At 46.0% G+C, this 25909-nt stretch overlaps 1 protein-coding gene across 2 annotated transcripts; it reads left to right on the top strand.

Annotated features, from left to right (window-relative positions):
• The first annotated feature begins 853 nt into the window (after positions 1–853).
• On the top strand, positions 854–25561 carry LOC111833654 (platelet-derived growth factor C-like). 2 transcript variants are annotated; one of them, XM_023792159.2, is made up of 6 exons: positions 854–1706; positions 14462–14657; positions 16344–16524; positions 21705–21912; positions 22534–22757; positions 23153–25561. In XM_023792159.2, the coding sequence occupies exons 1-6, from the start codon at positions 1595–1597 to the stop codon at positions 23264–23266; spliced, it is 1035 nt and encodes a 344-aa protein (XP_023647927.1). In that variant the 5' UTR covers positions 854–1594; the 3' UTR covers positions 23267–25561. The 2 variants fall into 2 exon arrangements, with proteins under 2 accessions (XP_023647927.1, XP_023647935.1); XM_023792167.2 differs by lacking the exon at positions 854–1706 and adding an exon at positions 7325–7412.
• Positions 25562–25909: the final 348 nt, after the last annotated feature.

Below are 25909 nucleotides of genomic sequence, written 5' to 3'. Positions count from 1 at the left end.
TGCAATGTGATCCTCTCCTTTAAACAAAAGCATGTAGCCCGCTTTCCGCTCGACTGGGCATCGTTACAGCCGCACATCACCGACACGCACATAGGTGTTGGCTTTCAGTCTTGACAGTCAGTGACTTTTTCAAACATTTGCTTTTGATTTTTTTTTCCGGGTAAAATGAGGGCCCCCGCTGTGCCTGCTCAGGTTCACCGTGTCACCGTCCTCGGACACCGTGTTTACACCATGTCTCTGCTATTCCTCTGCATGCCGAATGCGGGCTAAAGCGGAAGGCTGCGCTGATTTCACAGATGGCGCAGAAATAATTAAAAAGCACATAAGTCATGGAACATTTATTGACCCGGGGAAAGGACTGAAAGTAAGGAGAGAATAATTAATGGCATGGCGAAGGGCTTTGGAAGGTTATAGGCGAATTCAATAAGAAAGCTGTGTGCATTACAATGAACAAAACGTATTACGCAATAGAAGACAGCGACATTCTTATATCCATTCATAGAATGCCCTATTTTCTATAGACTTAGCAAGTCCACTTGATTATCCATCCATCCATTAGGCTATCTATACCGCTTTATCCATCTGGGTCGCGGGGGAGCTGTAGCCAACACTTAATAATAATAATAATAATAATAATAATAATAATAATAATTATTATTATTATTATTATACTAATAATAATAATGATTATTCCCATATTCACTTTTGCCGTCTTATGCTGCTATCTGTTTTCTACAGGCCTATATGCGTTTATCCAGCTGCCTATAATTTATGTATAGTAATTATTTAACTTCACCTCCAGAATCCCATGCGGTCTGCTTTATCAGCTAGGATGGCTCTCGTGAAGCACTAGAGTCTCTATAAACCGAGAGAGGAAAGGCGGCGTCTTAATGGTTAACGCGTCTCCGGGGAGTTTCCTTGGGATCTTAAGTTTGACTTTATCGGCAGCACCTGTTGTGTCAGCAGTTGGCGGACCGCTGGCACCGCGAATCCGGGCTTAGTCAGCGCGGCAAATGGAGCCGGACCTCGGCACGGCATCAGGAGTCAGCTTTCCCCGGTCCCCACCGCCTGCGGCTGATACATCCGCGCAGCGCCTACTTTCGCCCTCAGTGGCATACTTCTGAAAGCACTTAAATCTTGGGAAAGGAGACACTCACAGTGGGAAAAGTTATGGGAAACGACCAGTGATCGCAGATGATTTACATGCTTATTCGCGGGAGTTTCTGATCTTTTACTGTAAATGCACTGGACGATTGACCCTGTTGACTTCCATCTGATCAACAGATTTTTGCTTTTAAACTGCATTTAACTGGTATCTGTTTCGGATTCTGTGTATAGTCTCCATGAATTCAACAGGTGTCGGCTGTAGCCTATCAGTCCCATTGCACTGGATACAATAACACGGGAGGTAGCCTAACTGAAAGACTTTGTGGTGACTTTTCCCGGGAAGGACTTTTTGGATGGGATTATGCGGATACCACCCTGCGTGTATTGTGTGCAAATGCGCTCCAGGCGAGATCACCTCGCATGGTGAAATAAAACGCGGACCCAGAGTCTCCAAGTGCCTCGGATTTGCCGTCCACCACAAAGCCAAATGATCCTGTCATTGTTATTCCTCCTGATATCTTCTAGCCCACAGCATGGATCGGAAGCTGAGTCCAGCTTCAACGGCAAGCTTCAGCACAGCGGTGTAAAGGAGCCGAACGGTGAGACGGAGTTTCCGATGCCGCTGCCGTCCGGCCCGGTTCTCTGCGGGATTCCACTTGGTGTAAAGGGGCGTTAAAGTTGTCACATAGTTGCCATCTCCCAGCTTTACCTTAAACATTGTTTTAAACGTAATTAGGGCTGAAATAGAGGTCTCGTGTACATTAATCAGAAAACCTTCATTTATAGTGGTGCACAGAGGGGAAATAACTAAATCTTACTGAGATCCCCTGAGAAATTATTTCTTTATGACCATGAAAGGCTCCATGCCAAACTGCCCGGTCAGCTCTGTGTAATTTTCTTACTGCGCGACAAACGACTCGATTTTCAATGTGACATTTATATTACGTATAAAATTATCTGTGCATAATCTTGACAATAACCGCGAATAAACGTTGTGTGAGTACAGATACAGTATCAAGTATAGTCGTGTAAATAGTCCAGATTATATCTTACGCGGAATTCTATATTATTGTGAGGTGTTGTTATTTAAACTCTCTTGATTAATCTTGTGTTGACAATGAGAACTTCTTGGTTTAAGGTTTACTCTACATGCATCTTTATGCAGGCCAATAAGTAATCCTGGGTCTGTATAGTATGTCATATCCCATAAGTGCGGGTCTTTTATCTGCGTTTACAAGCAGTCTATATATAATAATTATAACAATAATAAAACACAAGCAGGGGTATGACTTGGAAATGAATTAAACACACTAAGCCACACAGAGATCGTGTTTTATATCACGAATGTTACTGGATCTCTTCTTTATACCATTCCCAGTATCTGACAGCACACCACCCAGACACTCGGATCATACTGAAGTATAGGGCACGTGTAATATCCGTGCTTCCTGAAGAACTTAACCGGCCAGGTTTCCAGACAATGAGCACATAATGCTTGCTTGGAAATTTTTGCCTGCTGAATGTTTATTAGCAGACGCTGGGCGGTGACCACAGCCACTTAATGAGCATGCTGGAAAAATATGCAGCGTCGCTTCAAATGTATAAAGAGCGCCATTAAAGCAGGCTGCAGCATCACCACCAATCCACACGTACATTCTCAGATTGACATTACTTACAGAATGCAGAAAATCGGTACGTGCATTTTCTTTTTTTCTCTTTTAATAAGAGTAAAAATCGACATAGTTACTGAACCGTTTCTCGTACGAAGGAAACGCCCATCATCGCAGTGTGCTGATGGAATGACACCTCCAGTCTGGAGGTGCTGATGATCAAAGCGATCCGCTTAGGACGCCTGTCTGGCTGAGGACGTCCTGACCATGACCCTGACCAGTCCTTACTTCCCATTTACCACCATCTCTGACGTCACCGGACGGTTCCAGGACATTGACTTTAAGCGCCGTACTTAAGCTGCCGGGGTCGGGAAAGTTTTTACATACATCTTTGCAGTTTTCATCGGAGAGTGGGGGAGGGGCGTTAGAGGACCCTAACCCCCAGCCCCACCAAAGATACGAATAATTTAATATTTTGCTAATGGTAAGGATACATTTCTTTGCCTGCCTTGTAGCGCAGTCAACATGCCACAGAGTCAGTATCCTATGAATGAATTTTCGTTAACACTGTACTTCAGACGTCACAAATAATATAACAATACACTCTTACGTAATGTATTAACCAGAAAGTTATGTATGGATCCCATGTTCGCTCATCATTAATCAGTCATAAGGGTTCATGTATTTTATGCAGTGACTATATTTGTTCATGAACCCTGCACTGTAAATGTTTGGATATTTGCAAACCGTTTTATGTTGAGTTTTCCAAGATTTGAACCAAACCCGGCCCGAGATCAGCTCTGACATCGATATTAACGTATAACATGTCGGCAGCGCTAACGTAAGAAGAGCCTGGCCACCTTGAGGTCTCATCACCAGCGGCAGCAGTTTTGGTTTTCATGTTGATTACAGTCTGAAGCCTTGTGATTGGAGTAAAATGCCAATGTTATACATCTAAGCTGCGGCTGAACACTGACGTGCGTGCAGCTAAATGTTACACACGCTGAGTAGAACTCCTATGTAAAAACGTCTGATTTTATAAATAAATATAGCTTTATTTATTAAAGTAAGAAGTTCCACAGTGCAGCAATGGAAACAAACTGGTGATTAATACAGATGAATTTGACAAAGACACCTAATACAAATAATAATAATAATAATAATAATAGAACATAATAGAAGTCCTTAAACAATGTTTTGTGTGTCTGAAGATGTCCAATGGCATCTGAGCGATGAAGGGGAAGGAGTCAAAGACAAGAGTCTGGTTGTGCAGCCAGATGGGACAGAGTCACGACGTCCTTATATGGATGCAGAGTTGGGCCCAGACTGCAAGGGTCCCAGCAGTAGGAGCAGAGTTTAAAAAAAATACAGTAGTTTTTGTGGATAGTTTTCCTACAGAAATCTGAATGTCTGACATTATTTTCCTTTCAAATTTACTATGAGGAAATGATTGTAGGAACATCAGTGGTTTGGAATTCTTTTTAAGGATGATGTTATCAGACAAGCGGTGAGTACGGAAAATGAATTAGTTTGGTGCTGGACCGTGAAAAGCCCGCTCACCATGTGGGCATGGAGCCAGCCGCTTTGGGACAGGCCACACTCCTACAGTGAGGCATTGGTGTCCTGTAGCACTCACTCCCACCAGCAGGGGTGCTGGTCGTCAGAAATGAGGTTTTATTTGCCGTTTGCACCGGTACAGGTACATTGGAATCCTTCAGCTTTCACATATCATATGTTCTTGTCCATGTCACACACACACACACACACACACACACACACGGAGGTGAGAGCGAAGCTTGGGGTTGGAGCTCAGGGTCGGCTGTTTGTATGGCGTCACTGGAACATTTCTGGGGGGGGTTAAGGTCCCAATGGACACGTGACTGTTCTGCTGCGGATGGGAATCGAACCGGCAACCTTCCGAGAACAGGTACAGAGGTCTAACCCACTGAGATAGCTTGGGCATGACGTTAACCAGAGATAATATTCTGTTCTCTCTTGTAAAATGATGGCAGAGGTTCGATCGACTCTCTATGTGCCGTTTAACGTGTTGATTGAAGTATTGTGTTTGCAGTCATCCCATAAATGTAGGTGTAAATGAAAAATTAAACGAATGGGATTATTAAAATGTGCTACATTCATTGAAGTACTGAGGGTAGGTCTGGTTGAGTCAGCAACTACTGCCTGAGGAGCTCATCTTCCTGCTGCCATTTACTGTGCACGCAGACACTATGATGGTGTAATTATACTGTGTTTTACACATTTTTTCCATTTTGTTGTTCGCTACCTTTCTGGCATCGTTTTGTTAGTGACGAGGGTCCAGAGCTTTCAAAAGCCTCCATAAACCACTGGAATCTCCGTAAATGTTTTTAAACTAGTCTTAAAATGGATATTTGCATGTAGTCCCACTGTCAGACTGCAGTGATGTGCTTTGCTGTCAGGCGTACAGTGGGGAGTGCCGAGATGTTTCACTGGATTCCGCCCAGGGTCATGAACCATCAGCCACATTCAGTTAGTTGAACGGCCAACTGATATTTCAATCCAGCCAATAGCCTTCTTCAGAATTGAGTATGACCATGTAAATGTCAGTGACCAAAAAGCAATCCAGTCCTATGCTGCGAAATCCAATTTGCATGCATAAAACTGCCGTCGTGAAAATATGAGGTAGGTCAGGGTCACGCCGCGCAAAACTTAGGGAGCTTGTCGGCCAGGAACTAATTTAGTACTTGCACACTGGCAGCATTGCGTCTTCTGTGGGAAATGAGGCTTGGTGGGTGGCAGAGAATGAGTATTCGGGCGTTAAAAGGGGAAGGCGGAGTTAAAGGGGAAGGCGGAGTTAGAGGGGAAGGCGGAGTTGGAGGGGAAGGCGGAGTTAAAGGGGAAGGCGGAGTTAGAGGGGACACCAGAAACCGCCTCAAGCAGCATTTATATCTACTAATGCGCCAGAATGTGTGGTAGTCAGCTCTGCAGACAGGGTACTGCTAGTTGGGCATGATCCCCCTAGATTCGTACCTATCATTTGTATTTTTTTTTTTTTTTATAGAAGTGAACATCTGTTCAGCTGTTGCTAATTACCCCAAATGGATGGCTGCATTAAAACAGCCGAGCAGACCTGCTGGCTAATGAGATTTAATTGACAAAACCAATCGATCTTGCCTCCCCCATTCGTCCGGTTCTTTCAGAGAAGTCCAGGACACTTGGACGCGGGTTTGTTTTGCTTCCCTAAAGCTTGTTTTCCACGGCAGTTTAAAGTTACACGTTCACAGGATCCCTGTTATCGGAATTTTACAGAGACTTGTACTTTAATTGGATTTTCTCATTAAATTTCTAAGCTCTCACACACTCGGCACTTTGGGAAATGTTGTGTCAGAGCAAAAACCTTGAAAGTTTATGTTTAGAGGTAACCATGCAGCATTATGATGTACAATATAAAGCCGAAGAACCTGCAAGTGATTATATACACTGACGAGCCAAAACATCATGTGACCACCCCATGTGAGTCGAATACTGTTGACTGTCTCTGAAGAAATGGGCAGAATTTTCTGCCGTTTCTGTCAGATTAACCCTTCTGTTGCTTTGCATCAGACATGATAGTCTTCATTCACATCCTGCATCAAACACCCTGTTGGCAGTTCGTGGTTTTTTTCCTCCTCAGACCACTCTCAGTAGGTACTCCCCCCGGCTCACAACCATGTCATCTCAGCGATGCTCTGACCCAGTCGTCTGGCCATAATGATTTGGGCCTCATCAAAGATCTTTATCCCAGCCCATTTCTTCTGCATTCAGCATGTTGACTACGAGTATGGAATGTTAGCTTACCATCTAATATATCCCAGACCTTGACACACACTGTTTTTACGAGACAGTCAACATGAATAGTTTCACATGGGAGAGGTCATAATGTTTTGGCTCATCGGTGTGATACGAATACTATGCAAACTCTATGCATCTCAGCGATTTGAGATGTGTTTGTGGATAAAATGACCTTTGTTTCATTTTTGCAATTAGTTAAAACAGAAATCAATCTAGAAATGAGAATCTAAAACAGAACCAACCGATCGCTACGTGCTGCGCCTGGGATTGTTCCGAAGCTCTCGGGCAGATTCGTTTCTGGGGACTGAAATTTGACATTAATGGCAAGTTGCGGAGTCGGCATGTTTTTAGGTGAGGGAGCCATTCGTGGTGCCACTACGCCTGTCGAGTGACACCCTTGCCAGTACGGGTGACAGCCTGGTTTTGGCACATGAGTCCTATTACACCTGCATTATATAAGGAGAAAAATCAGTGCAAGTCAAATCAGAAATGTCACACAATGCAGGTAATGGTGTAATGTAGGCCTCAAATTGGGGGGGGGGGGTTATGAACGAAACATTCTCTCCTTTTCCATGGTGTCATTGTCGCTTCCATTCACTGGCCGCTCCTTGAGCTCCCTTGGTAGATTAAAGGGTGTATTTCACAATGTCCCAAAGTCATTTATCTTCCTCATACTCATTCCTCTTTAGAGTGTCACCGACCCCATATGCTGTCACTGGGTCAGTGTTTGGGGTTAACCAACCAAAAGAAGCCATTCCTGTTCACATCAAGAGCAAAGAAAAGTTTATAAAAATCTCTTCAACTCCTTCTTTCGACCGCCCACTCAGAAGTCGGTTGAAAGGCGCTGACAAATGCAGCGTTCCAGTGCGTACCAGGAAACAATCAGTGAGTGTTACTGTGCATTTCAGCCAAGGCCTGTACAGAGATGGGATTCTGTTCCTTTGTTTATGTTAGCCGATTATTAGCGTTTTCTGTTTTATGAAAGAGACGTCAAGAGAAGATAAAGGACTTGTGGGTGCTTCTGCCAGTAAATTCAGACGGGTAAGAAATAACCAAGGCTATAGGAGACCACAGTGGATAAGCGAGCATCCTCGGTGGGAGAGAACTCGAGATTTAGACAGGATTTTAGTTCACAGAACAAGTGGGATTATTGTTATGATATTATAGTTTTGATTAAAAAATGTATTTAACATTTTTACAATGTGCAAATAAGCATCTCTAATTCTTTGTTATTCAGACACGTCGACTGATGCATCGCTATCGGTTTACAGTTGCTAATCGTGTTTGCAGTTTAAATAATTTCAAAACAAAGCGCTGTACTGAAATTGCATGGAACCGTAAACCCAAACCCGAGGTTTGTACCTACCCATGAATTTTGTGTGCCTTTTCACCAGTAAATGTTTGGATGCGTTTGGTGGTTTTTCGGAATGTTTCACTGCAGATGACTGTCTGACTTTACAATAGGGACCCTTTCGAAAGGAAACAGGAAGTCATGTGACCCTTCCTGAAGGAAACAGAGGAAGTCATACATTTCAAGGAAATGGAGAGGACGGGATTTTTAAATAATGCGTTCCTGAGCGGGAACATAGATGCATGGCTTTTGTTTGTATTTGACTTCCTGCAATTGAGAGGAGCGCTGGCAAGATGTTTGTGCAGCTTCCAGTCAGCACAGACCTTCTAATGATTTTTGCCTACCCGCTGATTGGTGTTTTGCATGTTTCGACGTCTGTCTACGCGATGTGAACATGTCGGATTCCTGCCGTGTGTCGGCCACTTTGAACTGCTTTTCAGCAGCGAACCCTTCATCAGTAACAACATAACAAGTCGGTGCTTTAATCACGCAGGATTAGAACAGCAGTGTTTTTTTTTCTTCCAAATTTTTAAATGTGCACTTGGAAGACTCTGCTTCAATGGGGGGGCTGATTCTCGTACTGAATAGTTGGATATTTTTCAGCTTAAAATATCTCTCTAGAAATTTCATACAGATGTAGCCGTAGTCGCAGTAAGTTAAGAACTTAAACACGTATTACATGATGTGCTGGACTTTCCATTTCTTGAAGGAAAGTTTATATCTACAGTCACTGTGCTTTCGGAGCAGCTACTGCGCAGCTTTGACTGGTATCAGGATGATGGATGAGCTGATCGACTGTGCAGGAAGCCTGTAGAGCTTGAGGCCAGAGTTCATTCTGAAGTAACTGTGTCAATAACTAGCTGCACACACCTTAAATGCAGACATTACGCCGGTTGTGTCAGGCTAAGAATTCAATGATGCATAATTAGTTAATACCCTCGTACATTCCCGACATCAATAGGTCTAACAAGACCCTCATTTGCAGAGATATAAAGAAAGTCTGACTTTGTAACATGAGCTTGTCTTCCATGTAAAAAAAAAAAAAAAAAGGATTATCCCATTGACCCAAGAAGAATGTGTCATTCTACATGAGGTCTGGTTGCTAAGATACAAAGTTTGCTGTCAGGGACGTTAGTTATTGTGTCATTTCTGGATTTTGAAAAACTGGACCTTGACCACTTTTAATAAAGCCACCTCTGTGTGCTTCAGGTTACGGATAGCTGATGCCTGGGCTTAATGTCAGAAGGTCTGGAGGAATATTAAGTCCATTTATTGTTGATGTTACTGTGGTTTTTGAAGTATAACACTTGACTTATGACTTATCCCTTATAGCCTTGAATATGGAAAAAAAAAGACATTTTTACTGGCTTCAGAAGTGAAGTGAAGCCTGAGTCATGGAGCCGAATGTGAAAAAGCCTTTTGATAGCTCAGGGTACCCATCAAGGGAAGGGGAACTGCGTGAAGAGGCCTGCTTAAGCAATAAGCCAGGAACCTGAACACGGTGTTCAGGTGCTCCCAGTGCACTGCTCCTGCCTCTTCATTACGTCAGTACACTCTCCAGGGACCAACACAAACGTAATACTCCACACCAGGAAGTAAGCTGATTCTCTAAGTGCAAGAGCCTTCAATTTCAAGTAAGGATAACCAGAGTGTGAAAACAGATTATACATATCTGCTTTGCATATAGATATGTACATACAAAGCTAATTGGTAGTATATTAATACATTATCTACTGTGTTATCTATATATGAAGGATACAAGAGGTAGATCCAAAGAGTTTAAATGTTAAATTTTTCGTATTTTAAAATATAAAGCTAGTTGTGCAGACGGCTCAGAGCTCCACACCCATTAATTCACAAATGGTGCTTTTCCACTGGCAGCGACACTAACACAGCGGACTGAACACATTTGGGTCATGGTTAAAGCCCGTTAGGAGAGATCGCTGGAAAAATGGAAGAGAGTAAAAGGATGCAGTGATAGAATCATAGAAGTTTGACAAATATTCTTAGGCAAAAAATACAGATACAGATACACATATCCAGTCATTCCAAGCTTTACATAAAGCGTTACAAAATCCGATCTAAATCCCAGTCAAAGGGGATTTAAGCGTCAAGCCCAGAATATTTAACCGCATAAACATTCAGCGATTTCAAGTGGCCAGGCGGTGTCTGTGTTAATGGAAAATGCACAGCCAGTGTTTTCAGACTGAACCCACCAGCAATAAATATTTGAATGCAGGCCAGGAATTTACTGCACCTGCAGCTACTACCAGATTTAATAAAGAACAGATGCAGGAACAATGGCACAGACATCAAAAGCATCAACGTTTTGGGCAACTTTAATCACTCATTGGGTTTTGTAACCGTTGTCAGGGGTATTTACCATATGAAAGTCGTTCTTCAAAAGTGATTTGAAATATGTGGAGGAGAGTCATCAACGAAGAAATACACAGAGCATAAGAATTTGGCTAAAAGATAATAAATAGTAATAATGATATTAATACTTTTTTATAACGGCATATATATATATGAAAATAATCCATTATGTGCATTTCAACATAACTGAGGTTTCAAACACATTCATTTTCATGGGATTTTTATAATAATGATTTTACAATCATTTCTACGTATTCCAGCTGTGATGAGAATTGAGGTTCGGTGCCGCTTGCTCTGCGTCTCTGAGTGTGTTTGCCGTCCAGTGTGCTTCAGTAATGGAAAGATTCAGGCCTTAGATAGGCTGTGGCACGCAGCTTTGTGGGCGAGCGCCTGAACTCAGCCGGCGGCCTTGCGGTCACACTTCCACCTGAATAAGGGCTTCACTTCTTCTTCAGACCAGCCCGGGGACGGCCAGGCTTGAGGCTAATGACCCCGCAAAATGAACCGCTTCTTTCATAGGTAATATCACAGGAAATGCCACCAGCTTGCCATAAAACAGAAGACGTACAGTACAAAAAAATCACCACCTAAACTAAAAATGGCTAAAGTTTCAATATTGTTATTGAAATTAACATCCTAGGTTGTTCTAGACTGTGGTTCTTGCCATGTTTATCTGGAAAGAAGCTTCTGTTCTGTTCTTGCTTTCTGTTGGCGCTCCGCATCGTGGTTGATGGATAGTTGTATGACAAATGACAGCCTGACATGTCTCCCTGCTTCTAGCTGATCGTCTCCCTGCACATTTTTGTAACATTCTGCGTTTTTGTACGTTGGTCAGTTACACTGTGGACAGCCATGTGCTCAAGCGTAGAGCTGATCGGAACCGCCCCCTCCTCCATAAACATCTCGCGCCGTGCGTGGGGCCTGCGATCAAGAGATCATGGGAGTTTTACTACACAAAGATATTCTGAGGGCAGAACAAAAAAGGTCTGGTTCAGAGAGATAAGCAATCATATTGTAGAGGTGGCAGATTGTAGAAGCAACTAGAGGAGGCAAAACCAAGAGATCCGATTGGTTGATTCTACCTCCTCTAATTGCTCACACGCACCTCCTCTACAATCTGATTGGTTATCTCTCAGAACCAATCATTTTTCATTCTGCCCTCCAAATGTTTTTGTGTAAGTAAAACTCCCATGAGCTGATCAAGTCAGGACGGGGAGGGGGGCCTTAACGAGTGAGCGAGGGAGAGAGAGAGAGAGGGAGAGAGAGAGCACTTCAAGTCAGCACCAGTCAAGAGCACAAAAAAGAAAAAAACGAAAGCATGCAGAAGCAGCTGATGCACTTGCAGGTCTGTTTAGAAAATGAGTCTAACTTCCAGTAAGTTAGCTAAGGTCACCTCAGTGGCCACTTAGGGCCGCTACCTGGTGCCTGGTTTACGGAACGATATTTGTTTCGTATTTTATACATCATGAGTATGAAAATAAACAATCAAGAACTATAATCAGTTTTCTCCTTTAAAAAACAATGACACATTTGCTGAGCGAGCCACTTAGCATTGGTGAGAGGGAACATGGCTTCTGCTTTGCCACCTCAGATGTGAATGTCCGTGTCTGTGGCTGGAGCAATGTGTCTGTGAGGCTTTTCCTGTCGCACACGGCAGTGCGTGGTGATGCCGAGCGACGTGCCGCCGGAGAGAAGTGCGATGTCAACATGAGAAGGACGATCCAGAGTACTGCGCAATATCTCGAGCCCCACGCATCACCCGAAGCAGGCATGGCGATGAATGATGCATCGCTGCCATTTCAAATATGCTAATTTGATTAATAATAAATATGCAGAATAGTGATTCGGACAGAACTACATATGTGCAAAATCATTAGTAGCATAGGGGACTTGGAATAACCAGAGCTAACAGGAGAAATATTCATTTCATTTTGTTGTAATTAAGTTTGTGATATGTGCTTCTTTGGGGGGGGGGCGGGTGCATAGGGCCCTGCAATGGGAATCATACCTCACAGCCGGCATAAAGCGCAAAAGTACGCAGACGTTTTATTAACAGGTGGGAATAATGATTTTACCTATTTGTGCATTATTTTGCAGACCGAATTTTATGAAAACACCATCTCACACCAGCAAGTCTTTGTTTACGATTAACTGAAATAATTAGCAAAACCTTTTAGCGTGTTATCGTCGATTTCAGTGCAGTATTTTGAGTCTATATGTTGAAAGAAGCAAATTAGTGTTTGATGGCCTTAGGCAGAGGCCCTTTCTGACTCCTTCTGGCCTCTTCCCTGCCGGTCGCACCTCGCAGATCCATTTCCCGGACGTCTGAAGTGGATAATCACACGAATCATTTCAATTACATGAATCTTAGTGTTTCTTCCGCCGTGCCCAGACCGTAATGTGGACCACGCCGTCGCGCTAAGAGCTTTGCCGCTCGTGCCGTGAAGCGACAGCGGGTCCATGGTGCTTTCCGACAGACGGAGGAGGAAAAGGCTGAGGAGAAGACAGAGACATCAGAGGATGACGGAGGTTCGCCAAAGGATTTGTGAGAGGATCTGCTGGAACATGTGGGAGCAGAAAGCGACTCTCCAGCGAGCGCGAGGGAGAGCAATAAAAACACAGCCTGCTTATATAACCTGAAAAAACAGCCTGCACTCAACTAAATGTTAGTGGATGTGATTTTCTAAATGTCCTCACCTCATTGTCCACCTCATAAACCACCAGTAAAAAGCGATTTCTGCTTCCTGCGATGTCTGCCGTGGTTGACCTGGTAGCAGTAATGGCCGGTAAGGAGAAAGCTTTTTTAGAGGGTAGGGCTCCGGGTTTTCTGGCGCCCTAGGCGAGATTCTATCGATCGTCCCTCCCCTCCCCCACCAGCAGTAGAAAACAACCTTTCTCATTTATATTAAGAACATTTCAGTAGTACTGCGTATATGGCTGTATATACTAGCCAGCTCACCTCTGTTTCACAAGAAAAGTACCAAAATATTAAAATTAGTGTAAATAACTATTGTTACGGAACGCAACCAGAGGTATTCTGATTTATTTCACTTGCTCATTGCTAATGAAATGACGGCCTGCGTGGCCTTTAGGGCGAGCTGGTCCTGGCAGCGGGAAACACTACATTTTAGGCAGGACATGGACACAAAATGAGAGTAAACAGAATAACCATCTGGTACAGCAGTATTTGCTCTCGGAGGAGTTCTGAGCACTGTGGTAGCTTGATTAAATCAGAGCCCAGAACCATCTCGAGCAGATCGACACGTTCTCAGCGTGAATCATTATCTCTAGGAATAGTTTGGCAAATACAAAGAAGCTCCCATGGTAAAGATGATACTGGCTGGAATACAGCCGCAAGTCGATGTTTACACGTCTGCTGTCAGTCCCGTTCATTTTCAGTTTAATAGGATCAGTTTAAGCACATCAGTGACTAGTTCCCTCGGCGAGCTTCACCGCCCGGTTCCCTTCCTCTGCCCCGACAGCCACGTTCACGCTGCTGTGCCGGCACCAGAGAGAGCACAAGTACTTCTTGGGGTGCCGGGTGAAGGTGGTCAGAAGGTGGCGCTGTAGGCAGACGCCTGTGCTGTTACACTGGATCAGCCGTAACTCTGTTCATCCCCCAATTACACCCGGCTGAAAAGTGCTGCCAGTGGGGGGGCGTATGGGCCGGGAAACGCCAGTGGGCAGAATGTGACTGGGTAGCTGGCAAAGCGCCGGTGGGCCGGCGGGGGGGCCGGCGCCACTGGGAAGGCCTGCTAAAGTCGGCCTGTAAACTTCACTGCTGTTCGCTGACCCAGGCCTCCTGGGAGACACTGCAGGGAGACACTGCATTTCAGTGATGCCTGACCACGGACCGCCAGAGAGCAGAGAAGACAAGGAGCGGAACTCCCGCATAGTACAGAGCCGCTTCCCGACAGGGTGTCACGGCGACTCTGCGGCTGCCGTTCCGCGCCTCCGCGGCTCTGGCCGTAGCTCCTTCCCAGAGTACGGGTTCCCTCTGGTTAGTGCCGATTCCTTGTCATTCGGGAGAGCCGGTGATCTGAGCGGGACCGCGGGTGCACAGTGCACGTCTGCGTCGGGCCTTCTGAACGTTCCGGCGTTTTCCCTCCACATGTCTGCACATCAAAAATGCCGCCATCAGCGCTGCACTCACAACTCTCTCCTTCTTCTGCTCAAGCAGTTTCTTTTCCTCTCTTTTTATTTAAAGGAGTTGAAGATTCCCAGCATGAGAGGATCCTCACCGTCTCAGGAGATGGAAGCATCCACAGTCCGAATTTCCCGCATTCTTACCCACGAGGCAGAGCTGTAGTTTGGAGGCTTGAAGCCCCCGATAAAGACGTACGGATCCGACTGAAGTTCGACGAAAGGTTCGGGCTCGAGGATCCAGAAGACGGGACGTGCAAGTAAGCACGATTTCACCTGGTTTAATCCAGACCTGCTACAGAAATGGCGTCCACTGTCGGATGCTTTCTAATAACCGGTGATTGATGTGTTTGTGTTGACCGTGTGCACGGAGAAGACATTGCAGTTGACAGCTTTATGGTTTAGCATCGAGATGAAGCCATTAGCTAAATTGCCTCTCTCTGCAGTACGCATTGAATATACATAAGCTTGTTCATGGATGACTGGCAAGGCAATGAGAATTCCTGAGTGACCTCATCCCGCACAGGGCCAGTGGCAGGCCATTGCACCTATTCCATAATCTTTTTTTTCCACAAAAACAATAAAATGTTTACTAGGACCTGAGCTGTTTGACGTCGGACAGTCCTAGCTGGTTGCAGGGTGGTGTGTGATTCAGTGAGTTAGGATACTGTGCCAGTGATCAGAAGGTTGCTGGTTTGAATCCTAGGATCAGCAGACAGGTTTAATTGTTCAGGTCCAGAGTAAGGCCATTAAACCTCAATCGCTCTAGGGACTGTTTACCTGTTTATTTTAGCTCAAAGGAGCGTGTCTCACGGACGAGCGAGCCCAAGGTGGTCCCCGTGGCATGCGCATCCTCGGCAGGCAGGGTGGGCCTCAGGAATCACCGCGGCCCCCCCCCCCCCCTGTAATGGGAGCCTGTTACGCGCGCGGATGAATGAGGGCACTGTGGGGTCCCCCTTTAAACGGAGGAAGTCTGCCGTGAGAGGCGGAGTGCCGGCTGACGCCCGTTTGGCAAGGGCCCCCGCTTTCAAGACGGCGCAAGTTGTGAATGGAGGAGATGGGGGAGGGTGGGGGCAGAGAGGCTTATGTAAGACCATCTGCCACTCAGGTCTGAAGGAGGCAGTAAGGGGCGTGGCCTCTGATCCCACTCTTTTTCCATCCCCCCCCCCCCCCCCCCGGCATGCCCACCTGCCTATCCTTAAGCAGACACACACGTACGGCCCAGACAGAGGGGGGTGGGGGGTGCATGGAGACGGCTCACTGCTGAGCCGCCAAGATATTCCACTCAGCACACTATGAAGAGGATCCGTGCGGAAATGTGTAGGAGAAATATGGGAGGGGCACAGTAACTGAGGCTAAGGACGTCAGCACACCGCCATCTGCTGAAACGGAGCGGAATGGCGCCCGTTTACCTGACAGAGGTGTGATCGCGGGCATTGCTACTCCTTGATAAATTTTTCATGTGATCTTGTGGAAATTGTGATTGTAATCACACAATTAAAACATCGTGAGACGTGAATCCATGTCTGAATCGCATAATCGCAGTCCTTTGCTGAAGCGGTGGACAGACTGCCGTTTACTTGCTGGCTGTGTACACGCCTTCGCGTGCCCTTTTATTTAAACATCCAAAAATAGAGCTCTCATTATGAGAGACCCGTTTGCTTAATTAAAATGCCGGGACCAGAACTAATGGGCCATTATGCTGGCTATCAGGGCCCTCGTGGTTTGCTTTATGACCACTGTTTCTAAGTGTGGTAATTACGTGGGATCATTTATGCTACCTAATATGAAACACTTTCATCATGTGGCTGTTGCCTTGGAAACTTAAGTAAATCATTGTGTTTAGAAAAGGAGATATTCGTGTTTATCAGAGGGACAGGATTTTGGGGGAACCGTGAGGTGAATGTTTCTAAGGGAGTATTCGTTTTTTGTTTTGATCATTTTAGGTACGACTTTGTAGAGATCGAAGAGCCTGCAGATGGTGCTGTTCTGGGCCGGTGGTGTGGATCACAATCTGCACCCGGAGACCAAGTGTCCAGGGGGAACCAGATTAGGATCCGTTTCGTATCAGATGAGTACTTTCCATCGGAACCGGGATTCTGCATCTACTACTCCTTGGTCTCAATGGTAAGAATTACATTACAGCAGATACAGCTGATTCATCGTCAGATAATATACCGGTTTAATATCATTTCCCTTTTGCAGAACGATGGTTCACTTCCTTTTGGTCCCTTACTTTTGGTTACTTCCTGTTGGTCCCTTACTTTTGGTTACTTCCTGTTGGTCACTTCCTTTTGGTTACTTCCTGTTGGTCACTTCCTTTTGGTTACTTCCTTTACAAGTCCACACTTTGTGGTGAAAATTCCTGAGGTGTTCGGGGCTGACTTTCTGGATCCTTCCGCATGGGTGTTTGATTCGGATCAGAGCTGCATGCGATGAGAACAAGCGGCTCGGCGTCTGGCGGGGCTCTGAGGTTGGGTGTGAACAGTCCGCGCTGGCTGTGCGCATCAGCTCAGTCACCCCAAACTCACTCATTGGCTGATTAATCCTTCCAAGTGGAAGTAAAGAATGGATTAAGGAGGTGGGAACACAGAATGGGTCCCTGTGAAACAGTGTGGGGGGGCCTCCCCCCTGCCAACGGCCACACACAGCGAGGCACAATGCAAGCCCCGCCCCCTTACGAAGCTCCAGAGTGGAGAGACTCACACTCAGACACAGACTCACACACACATACAGACTCACACTCAGACAGACTCAGACAGACTCACACACACTCACACTGAGACACAGACTCACACACAGACAGCCAATGCACCAGTACAGCTAACAGAATCACTAGTCATGTGACTCTCCTTGGTTTCTCTTATTAATTCCTTCGCTATATACTTTACCAGGTTCCATAAGCTCTGTACCTTTTGTACAGTATATCTCAATAGCGTTTGCCCCTTTAGCGTTTCAGTAATATCGCAATCTGACTGATCATTACTCAAAATTAATTGGTCTTCTAATTACCAAGGATAATTAATAATATTAATACACCTCTCAGCAGACCCCTCGAAGCGGGATTCTAACTATACGGTCCATCTGAAATTGTCCTGATTTACACGAGCACGTGAAACATAGCATGCAGAGTGAGACACCAGCCTGCAAGAAGCCAGCAGAACATTAATCACCAGACTCCCTGTGTCAGACTGACAGGGCGGCGCTGCCTGGGACCGCGATGGCAAACCGATGTCCCTGCCCCTCTCACACCTGGTCTAATGTGACACGTGGGACAAAAACCCTGCAATGTTACTTTTTGATTTGTGATACTGGCACGATTTATGCTCGGTGTGTGTGAGATTCCTGTGGATTTTTACATGTCAGAGGATTCAGGGTACATAAGAATGTGTGTAGATGGAAAACTGAACAGGTGGACGAGGGGGAGGGAGTTGAAGAAGGCCAAGCTGTCACACATCTGTAGACAGCAGCTCCAGAGACAGAGGAAGACAGTTAGGAGGTGGTACTTTCAAGCTTAGGGCTACTGTATCCTTTCCTGCTGAAAAAAAGACTTCTGGAACGAAAAGTGTTGACTGTAGGTATCCAGAAAATTATTGTATGAAGATACGCCTTTCACCATCACCGGCCAGTCACGCGGTAGCCCCCGTAACGGGACCCGCCTCTCGCCATCGCCGGTCAGTCGTGCCATGGCATCCCTTAATGAGACCCGCCTCTCGTCATCGCTGGTCGGTCATGTCGTGGCCCCCTATAACGGGACCCGCCTCTCGCCATCGCCGGTCAGTCGTGCCGTGGCATCCCTTAATGAGACCCGCCTCTCGTCATCGCTGGTCGGTCATGTCGTGGCCCCCTATAACGGGACATAAGCCAATACCAATACATTAACTAATATGTCGTGCATCTCTAAGTAATGGGTTTAACACCAGCTTGCCTCGTCTTTCAGGTCCTCTCAATCCCTAATGTGGTACGTTCTACAGTCCGTACCGGGTCAATAACTCTTCGTATTGACAAAAAGTCTTAAAGTAATTGGTTTTGAACCTGGAGGAGTTTTTCAGCTGTTCAAGGACTAATGATGTTTCAGGTCTTTGAGTACAGGTCAAAGACTAGCGGGCCCCAGCCATGTGGGATTTGATGAAACAACCTGAATATGACAGGGATGCAGAATCTGCCACAACTTGGAATTAGCACTGCCCCTAAATTCACCTCTTCCTGGGGCCCCTCGAACGGGCAGGGCTGTGGAAAAAACAATCACCCGACGCGTATTCATGAAAATGCAAAGACCGGCTGGGGATCCCGCAACGAGGGGGGTGCAGTCACTCCGTCAGTCACTCGTCTGAGGGCAGCCAGCCAATGTTTACCCACAGAATTCTCCGGAGAGATCCCCGATTCCTGACGCTTCCTGGCCTTCCATTTGCATTCCTCCTTCCCCGGGATTCCGTGCAAACGGTGGCTCTCCGTCTCCCTGCGGTTAACCGGCGCTGCTGAGACTTTGGGACGGCTGTTTATATTTAAACAGTAATAATTCCTCTTCACCACTTCCATGGAAGGAAAAAGAAATAATCCCGGCTGTAATTTTTTCGGAAGAGATTTTGGGAAATGGCAAAGCGAGGCAGAAAGGTTGTTAAAACACATCTCACAGAAGAAAGCTTGACTTTAGCAGAAACAGGAGTAAAATTAACTCCCGGGCTCCAGCCCCCACGGACTCGGGGAAGACGGCTCTGGGTTGACTGAGGGCCATTGTGCTGCCAAGCATCCTGGCCAATTACAGGCCACGGTTAACGTGGGAAAACTACAGGGATAACGACAGTGGTTTATTTGCGGGACGGGAACGCAAACAAAGGTCAGCCATCTCCAGCTATGTGATGCGGCCGCCCTTTGGTCACTGAGGGGCTCCTGCAGTGTCAGGCTGCTCACTTCGGTCACTGTCCCTCGCAGAAACACTTCTCTGCTTTGAGCGGCAAGTTTTCCGATTTCCAGTGTTATTTCTCATGTACGCAAACACGCCATGTGCGTGTGGAGCGGAATGCTTTTTCCACCTGCTTCCTGTATTTTGCTCGAAAGGAAATATGATACAAAGAAAATTAATATACAGTACAAATATAGCGATAGCAATAGCAGCACGAGAAATGGAAATAATGCGGCCTGATGGTACAGATACTCTAGGCTGCTTCTATCCATCCAGAAAATATAAACCGATTTTTGCATTTAGCTAGAAAAAATGTGGTTGGGAGGTACTTTTCTGATCACGGTGCAGTGATATTTTTCGTTAGCATGCCGTTGTAGCATTAGCGACAGACCAACAAGGCTGATCAGTCAGGGAGGATCTTTGGCCTGTCACTCCGCTTCTGGTGTCCATACAGGAGGAAGAACGAGAAGCTGTCCTCAAAGGCCAAGCCCTGCCCGACCTCTCACAGCACCACCTTCCGCACAAACCTTTAATTCTTTCACCCTGTCGCTCTTTACAGAGAGCCCTGTCGGACATGCGGCATTCTGCGGTAATTAGCTTTTAAAAACGCTGCCAGATTTAAAGAGTTAGCAGTGCCGTTTATTTGCCCGCCGCCTTTTTTGGTAATTATTCTGGTTGCAGGTGTTCCTGACTTTGGAAGTGGCTCCTTGTTAAATACCCCCCGTTTGAAAAATGGAACCTGCAGCCAGCTTGCTTGTAAAAACAACCCGTCCGTACTCGGGATTTATTTGCAAGTTCGATAAGCCTGCCTTTTAACGAGGCTGTTTGTCTCGCTGGGCCAGTGGCGTGGTAATTTAGCGCTGTGAGGTCATGCTGGGTACGGGTGTATTTTACAGTTTTTGGTCACATAATTTTGGCCTCCTGTGTTTGGCTCTTTTTTTATCTACAAGCTGAGGTCAGACCACGAAACCTCCAGATGAACTATGCTGAAGGCCGTAAACCTGCTTCCTTGACTAGAGTCACTGTTTTCAACCTCGGGAGACTTTTATAGGCGGGAGTTTCCCATACGCTGTGAGAGCCTTCATTTCCACAGCGGCCGCGGGCAGAGCTGGGGGCTCTTTCAGCGAAGGACGCCAGGGCTCGTCTTGCGGACCCCCATTTTTCTGGAAGGACCAACGTTACACTCAGAGCCGGGACTGCCAGACCCATGTAGACGCCATGGAGTTTAGAATATAATCACCATCATTAGCTTGAATGTGGGGTAAGAACAGAGAATCAGTGTGGCCCCACGCAATGCTGCCTGCAGGAGACGAACAGCGTGAAATGAAAGACGTCTCGCTTAAAAAGAAGGTGAAATGTCGTAGAGCAGAGTCTGGCGGAACGAGATCGCTAGCATGGCCGTGCGGTGACTTAACAGCCCTTAAGGATGAATCAAAGTAGGTCCGACTCCAACTTTGAAATGTTGGGTGGGCCGCGGGGCCCCACGGCGGGGGGGGGGCACCCAGTCATAAGCTTGGCCCCAGGGAGGAGCCAGGCCTGAATCAAAGGGTTTATACCACATCAAGCTACTGCATACTGATGATCGTTATTTTTAGTGCCGTAAAATTTGGCAAAGATAACAGAGAGATAGACTGCGATTACATCGTGTAATAACCAAAAAGCTTTTGCTGTTTCTTGATCTATGCCAAGAATCGTACACATTTCCAGTGATTCCGGAACTTAAATGGTACTTCTGTCCACGCGATTTAGCACAGAGTGTCCTATGTTAATCCAGTGAGCTCGGTGGGCCCGCGTCTGCCCTCCCCGGGAAAGGTCAGGCTAATTGAAAATGCTGCCATACACTTAAACCTTAATCAAACCAGCTCCTTCCGACTCAGTCTCACTTTGAGGCTCCCAACTGTTTATTTTTGAAGCTAAAAGGCCCCACCGCAGTTTCGTCCTGAGAGGAATGTGTCGTTCCCAATTACAGAATTACCCCATGAGATGGAAAGCGGTAGCTTTATGTAAACACGATTAGCATTTCCGCAGAGTTTTTATCTCGTGTGGTGTCTCTGAGGCATATTTTGCCGAGAGCTTTCATGTATCAGGTGAAAAATATCAACACCAAATTATCAGGGTTGTTAAAGGTTAGATATGTAAACTGCTTAAACTGCTTCTTAAGATTTAGCCTGTGGGGTTTTTACTTCAATATGATTCAGCAGAACAGTAGATGCATGTCAGACTTGTACAAACTGTACAAACAAACACACTCTATGTGTCTCCACAAATGATCCTTTGTCCAATAAGTTTGCAAAATTTCTACATTTGTTTGCTTATCCATCATTTAACTTTATACTTTCAATGGAATCAAAAGCAGCTAATCGGTAATATACATGACTGCGTGAAACTGTGCTTGTAAATGCAGAAAATTCCGGAAGCGGTGATCCCCGGATTGTTGCTGCCAGCCACACAGAGCTTGGAGGCCTTAGACGAGGTTGTGGCTGGCCTCAGCACCGTGGAGGCAGTCATGAAATACCTCGAACCCGAGCGCTGGCAACTGGACATGGAGGAGCTGTACAAACCGACGTGGCAGGTGCAGGGGAAGTCCTTCATCTTGTCCAGGAAGTCCAAAGGTACCTGAGTGTGTACGTCACATGTCAAAACGCAAACACTTAGCTGTCATCTGTCTGTCTGCCTGCCTATCAGTCTGTCTATCTGTCTGTGACTCCTTCTGCCTGTCTGTCTATCTGTCTATATGTCTGTCTGTGTCTCCGTCTGTCTGGCTGCCTGTCTATATGTCTGTCTGTGTCACCTTCTGTCTGTCTGTCCTATCTATCTGTTTGTCTGTGTTTTCTCTGTTTGCATTTATACTAAAACCAGTAATACCACTCAGCACAAAATATCACATAGATTCCAGTGCCTCACTGCCAGGAAGATAACCACGGACCTGTCTCTCAGACAACCCTTCCAGAACCCTCCGCCTTCGCCATTGTTACCCTTCCCAGGGCCTGATGCTCATGTAGTGTCAAACTGTTTCCCCTGAAGTCGGTGTCTTAGAAAAGCAGCATAAACGTTTGCACAAAGGTAACTGGGTGCCGACTGATAGTTATTTTAATGTAATTTAAACGATGCCAAATGCTAATAAAATGTGCAGTGAATACCGATGTCTGGCCTTTGTGCAAAAGACCCAAAGTGGCTTATGACTTTAATAAATGGCATTTTTTGTTCATGCCCCCATTGGTTTCTCCCTCAAGGGGTGATGGACCTGATGAACCAGATGAGGGAAGAGGTGAAGGTGTACAGCTGTACCCCGCGGAACATCTCCATCTCCCTCCGTGAAGAGCTACGGCGGACCGATGCCATCTTCTGGCCCGCCTGCCTGCTGGCACGGCGCTGTGGCGGGAACTGTGCCTGCTGCCCGCACCGCTGCTCCGAGTGCCAGTGCGTGCCCACCAAAGTCGTCAGCAAGTACCACGAGGTTAGATGCAGTGCCGGCGGCGATCGGGAGCCTTCGTCAGTCCACGGGGCAGTCGGGGGAATCCGTAAACCCTGATGGTAGAATGAGCTGCCGAATCGCATCCAGTCATCAGATTCCCTCTGCAACTCCTCAAGACCCATCTTGCAGGAATGCTTCTGTTAGCCTGATACTTTTAAACATTCTCTGAATGTTCTTAATGTTGCACTTTCTGCTGATTTAAATATTTGTCTTATTTGGTTCTTGCTTTGTTTGGAATAAGCCGTGCAGCTCCCGCTCCGTTCCAGCTTACAGCTGTCACTGGTCGTTCAGCAGAAGTTCAGCCCAGCCGACTCCTCGACAGCCATTTGTTTGTAATGTGCCATTTGGACTTTGTAACCAAGCTCCTTCTCCCACAGGTCCTCCTAATAAAGTACAGAGGGGGAGGGAGAGGACATCAGACATCGCTGATGGACATAGCCTTGGAGCATCACCAGGAATGTGACTGCTTGTGCAGGGGGGACTCGGACTGACGGCCCTGGGACATAGGTGCATGGAGAGCACCGGAAAATGCGCAGATCCGATGGCTCTGTTCCGACCAATTTTGCTCATGAATTTACGGATAAACCACACAAAGGAACGTGCCAAGTACTGCTGTCTAGTCATTAAAACAGGGATCTCGGATTTCTGGATGAACTGAGCCACCGTGCAAGCTTTGGAGGTTTTTTTTTTTCCAGTGCATTGTAGAAGAAGAAAAAAAGAACATGGATTAAAAAGGATTATTCACTCTTAAATATCACTGGAAGTGGTGAAAGCCTGGTGACACCAGATCGGGAGAGGAACAGACCCAGGAGCCCAGAAAGTGTCTCCGTCAGAGTTCAGGTTTTTGGGATAGTGATTCAGGGATGAATGCTTAAGACTGCTCCTTTTTAAAGTTACTGTACATGCTCCCCCCCACATTCTCGTTGATACAGTCCCCGGTAGAAATGGTTACTGTACATGCTCCCCCCACATTATCATTGGTACAGTCCCCTGTAGAAATGGTTACTGTACATGCTCCCCCCACAGTCTCATTGGTACAGTCCCCTGTAGAAATGGTTACTGTACATGCTCCCCCCACATTCTCATTGGTACAGTCCCCTGTAGAAATGGTTACTGTACATGCTCCCCCCCACATTCTCGTTGATACAGTCCCCGGTAGAAATGGTTACTGTACATGCTCCCCCCACATTATCATTGGTACAGTCCCCTGTAGAAATGGTTACTGTACATGCTCCCCCCCACATTCTCGTTGATACAGTCCCCGGTAGAAATGGTTACTGTACATGCTCCCCCCACATTATCATTGGTACAGTCCCCTGTAGAAATGGTTACTGTACATGCTCCCCCCACATTCTCATTGGTACAGTCCCCTGTAGAAATGGTTACTGTACATGCTCCCCCCCACATTCTCGTTGATACAGTCCCCGGTAGAAATGGTTACTGTACATGCTCCCCCCACATTATCATTGGTACAGTCCCCTGTAGAAATGGTTACTGTACATGCTCCCCCCACATTCTCATTGGTACAGTCCCCTGTAGAAATGGTTACTGTACATGCTCCCCCCACATTCTCATTGGTACAGTCCCCTGTAGAAATGGTTACTGTACATGCTCCCCCCACATTATCATTGGTACAGTCCCCTGTAGAAATGGTTACTGTACATGCTCCCCCCACATTCTCATTGGTACAGTCCCCTGTAGAAATGGTTACTGTACATGCTCCCCCCCACATTCTCGTTGATACAGTCCCCGGTAGAAATGGTTACTGTACATGCTCCCCCCACATTATCATTGGTACAGTCCCCTGTAGAAATGGTTACTGTACATGCTCCCCCCACATTCTCATTGGTACAGTCCCCTGTAGAAATGGTTACTGTACATGCTCCCCCCACATTATCATTGGTACAGTCCCCTGTAGAAATGGTTACTGTACATGCTCCCCCCCACATTCTCGTTGATACAGTCCCCGGTAGAAATGGTTACTGTACATGCTCCCCCCACATTATCATTGGTACAGTCCCCTGTAGAAATGGTTACTGTACATGCTCCCCCCACATTCTCATTGGTACAGTCCCCTGTAGAAATGGTTACTGTACATGCTCCCCCCACATTCTCATTGGTACAGTCCCCTGTAGAAATGGTTACTGTACATGCTCCCCCCACATTATCATTGGTACAGTCCCCTGTAGAAATGGTTACTGTACATGCTCCCCCCACATTCTCATTGGTACAGTCCCCTGTAGAAATGGTTACTGTACATGCTCCCCCCCACATTCTCGTTGATACAGTCCCCGGTAGAAATGGTTACTGTACATGCTCCCCCCACATTATCATTGGTACAGTCCCCTGTAGAAATGGTTACTGTACATGCTCCCCCCACATTCTCATTGGTACAGTCCCCTGTAGAAATGGTTACTGTACATGCTCCCCCCACATTCTCATTGGTACAGTCCCCTGTAGAAATGGTTACTGTACATGCTCCCCCCACAGTCTCATTGGTACAGTCCCCTGTAGAAATGGTTACTGTACGTTCGCCTGCAGCACTACCACAAACCTGAATTCCGTGAACTTCTTCTGTTTTAATAACCAAATGCATATGTACGCCAAATGCAGTTTCTGCCTGTGTTCTTTTTTTTTATTGCATAACCAGGAAATGGGTGCATTGCACTTATGATAAGGTTATAACATACTTCTGCTGACTATGTATTTTAATATTTTTACCTGTTCTTTGTAATTAAAAATAAATAAAAAACAACCTGCCAGTAAACATTCCAAACCCTTTAAAATAGAGTACCAGTCGAAGTCTGTGTGCAGCACCTGAGATCTTCCTGATGCACTTAGTTTAACGTGCAGGAGCGACACCTGGCAGCTTGTATACATTGTCATCTATCATTGGATTAGATATGCAGGTGGTACTGGGACTGAAATGTACCATTTTAACATTAATTTGGGGCGTCTATATATCTGTAACTTCATTCATTCATAAAGGCAGGTAGGGAATTAATTAGAAATCTTCCCCTTCATTATCACACATGTATTCGGATTTATTTTCTGGCTGTTTTGTTTAATAATTGTGTCTGAGACCTGATGAATGGTGGGGACTGATTAATAGTGGTGATTGATTTATAATGGGG

Source organism: Paramormyrops kingsleyae, chromosome 12 (genome assembly GCF_048594095.1).
Source record: "Paramormyrops kingsleyae isolate MSU_618 chromosome 12, PKINGS_0.4, whole genome shotgun sequence".
Taxonomy (NCBI): domain Eukaryota; kingdom Metazoa; phylum Chordata; class Actinopteri; order Osteoglossiformes; family Mormyridae; genus Paramormyrops; species Paramormyrops kingsleyae.
This window is presented reverse-complemented; position numbering and strand designations above follow the sequence as displayed.

Coding starts and splice junctions, on each gene's coding strand:
- LOC111833654 (XM_023792159.2), top strand. CDS start 1,595: ATGATCCTGTCATTGTTATTCCTCCTGATATCTTCTAGCCCACAGCAT. Junction 16,525..21,704: donor ACTACTCCTTGGTCTCAATG/GTAAGAATTACA, acceptor TTGTAAATGCAG/AAAATTCCGGAAGCGGTGAT. Junction 21,913..22,533: donor CTTGTCCAGGAAGTCCAAAG/GTACCTGAGTGT, acceptor TTCTCCCTCAAG/GGGTGATGGACCTGATGAAC.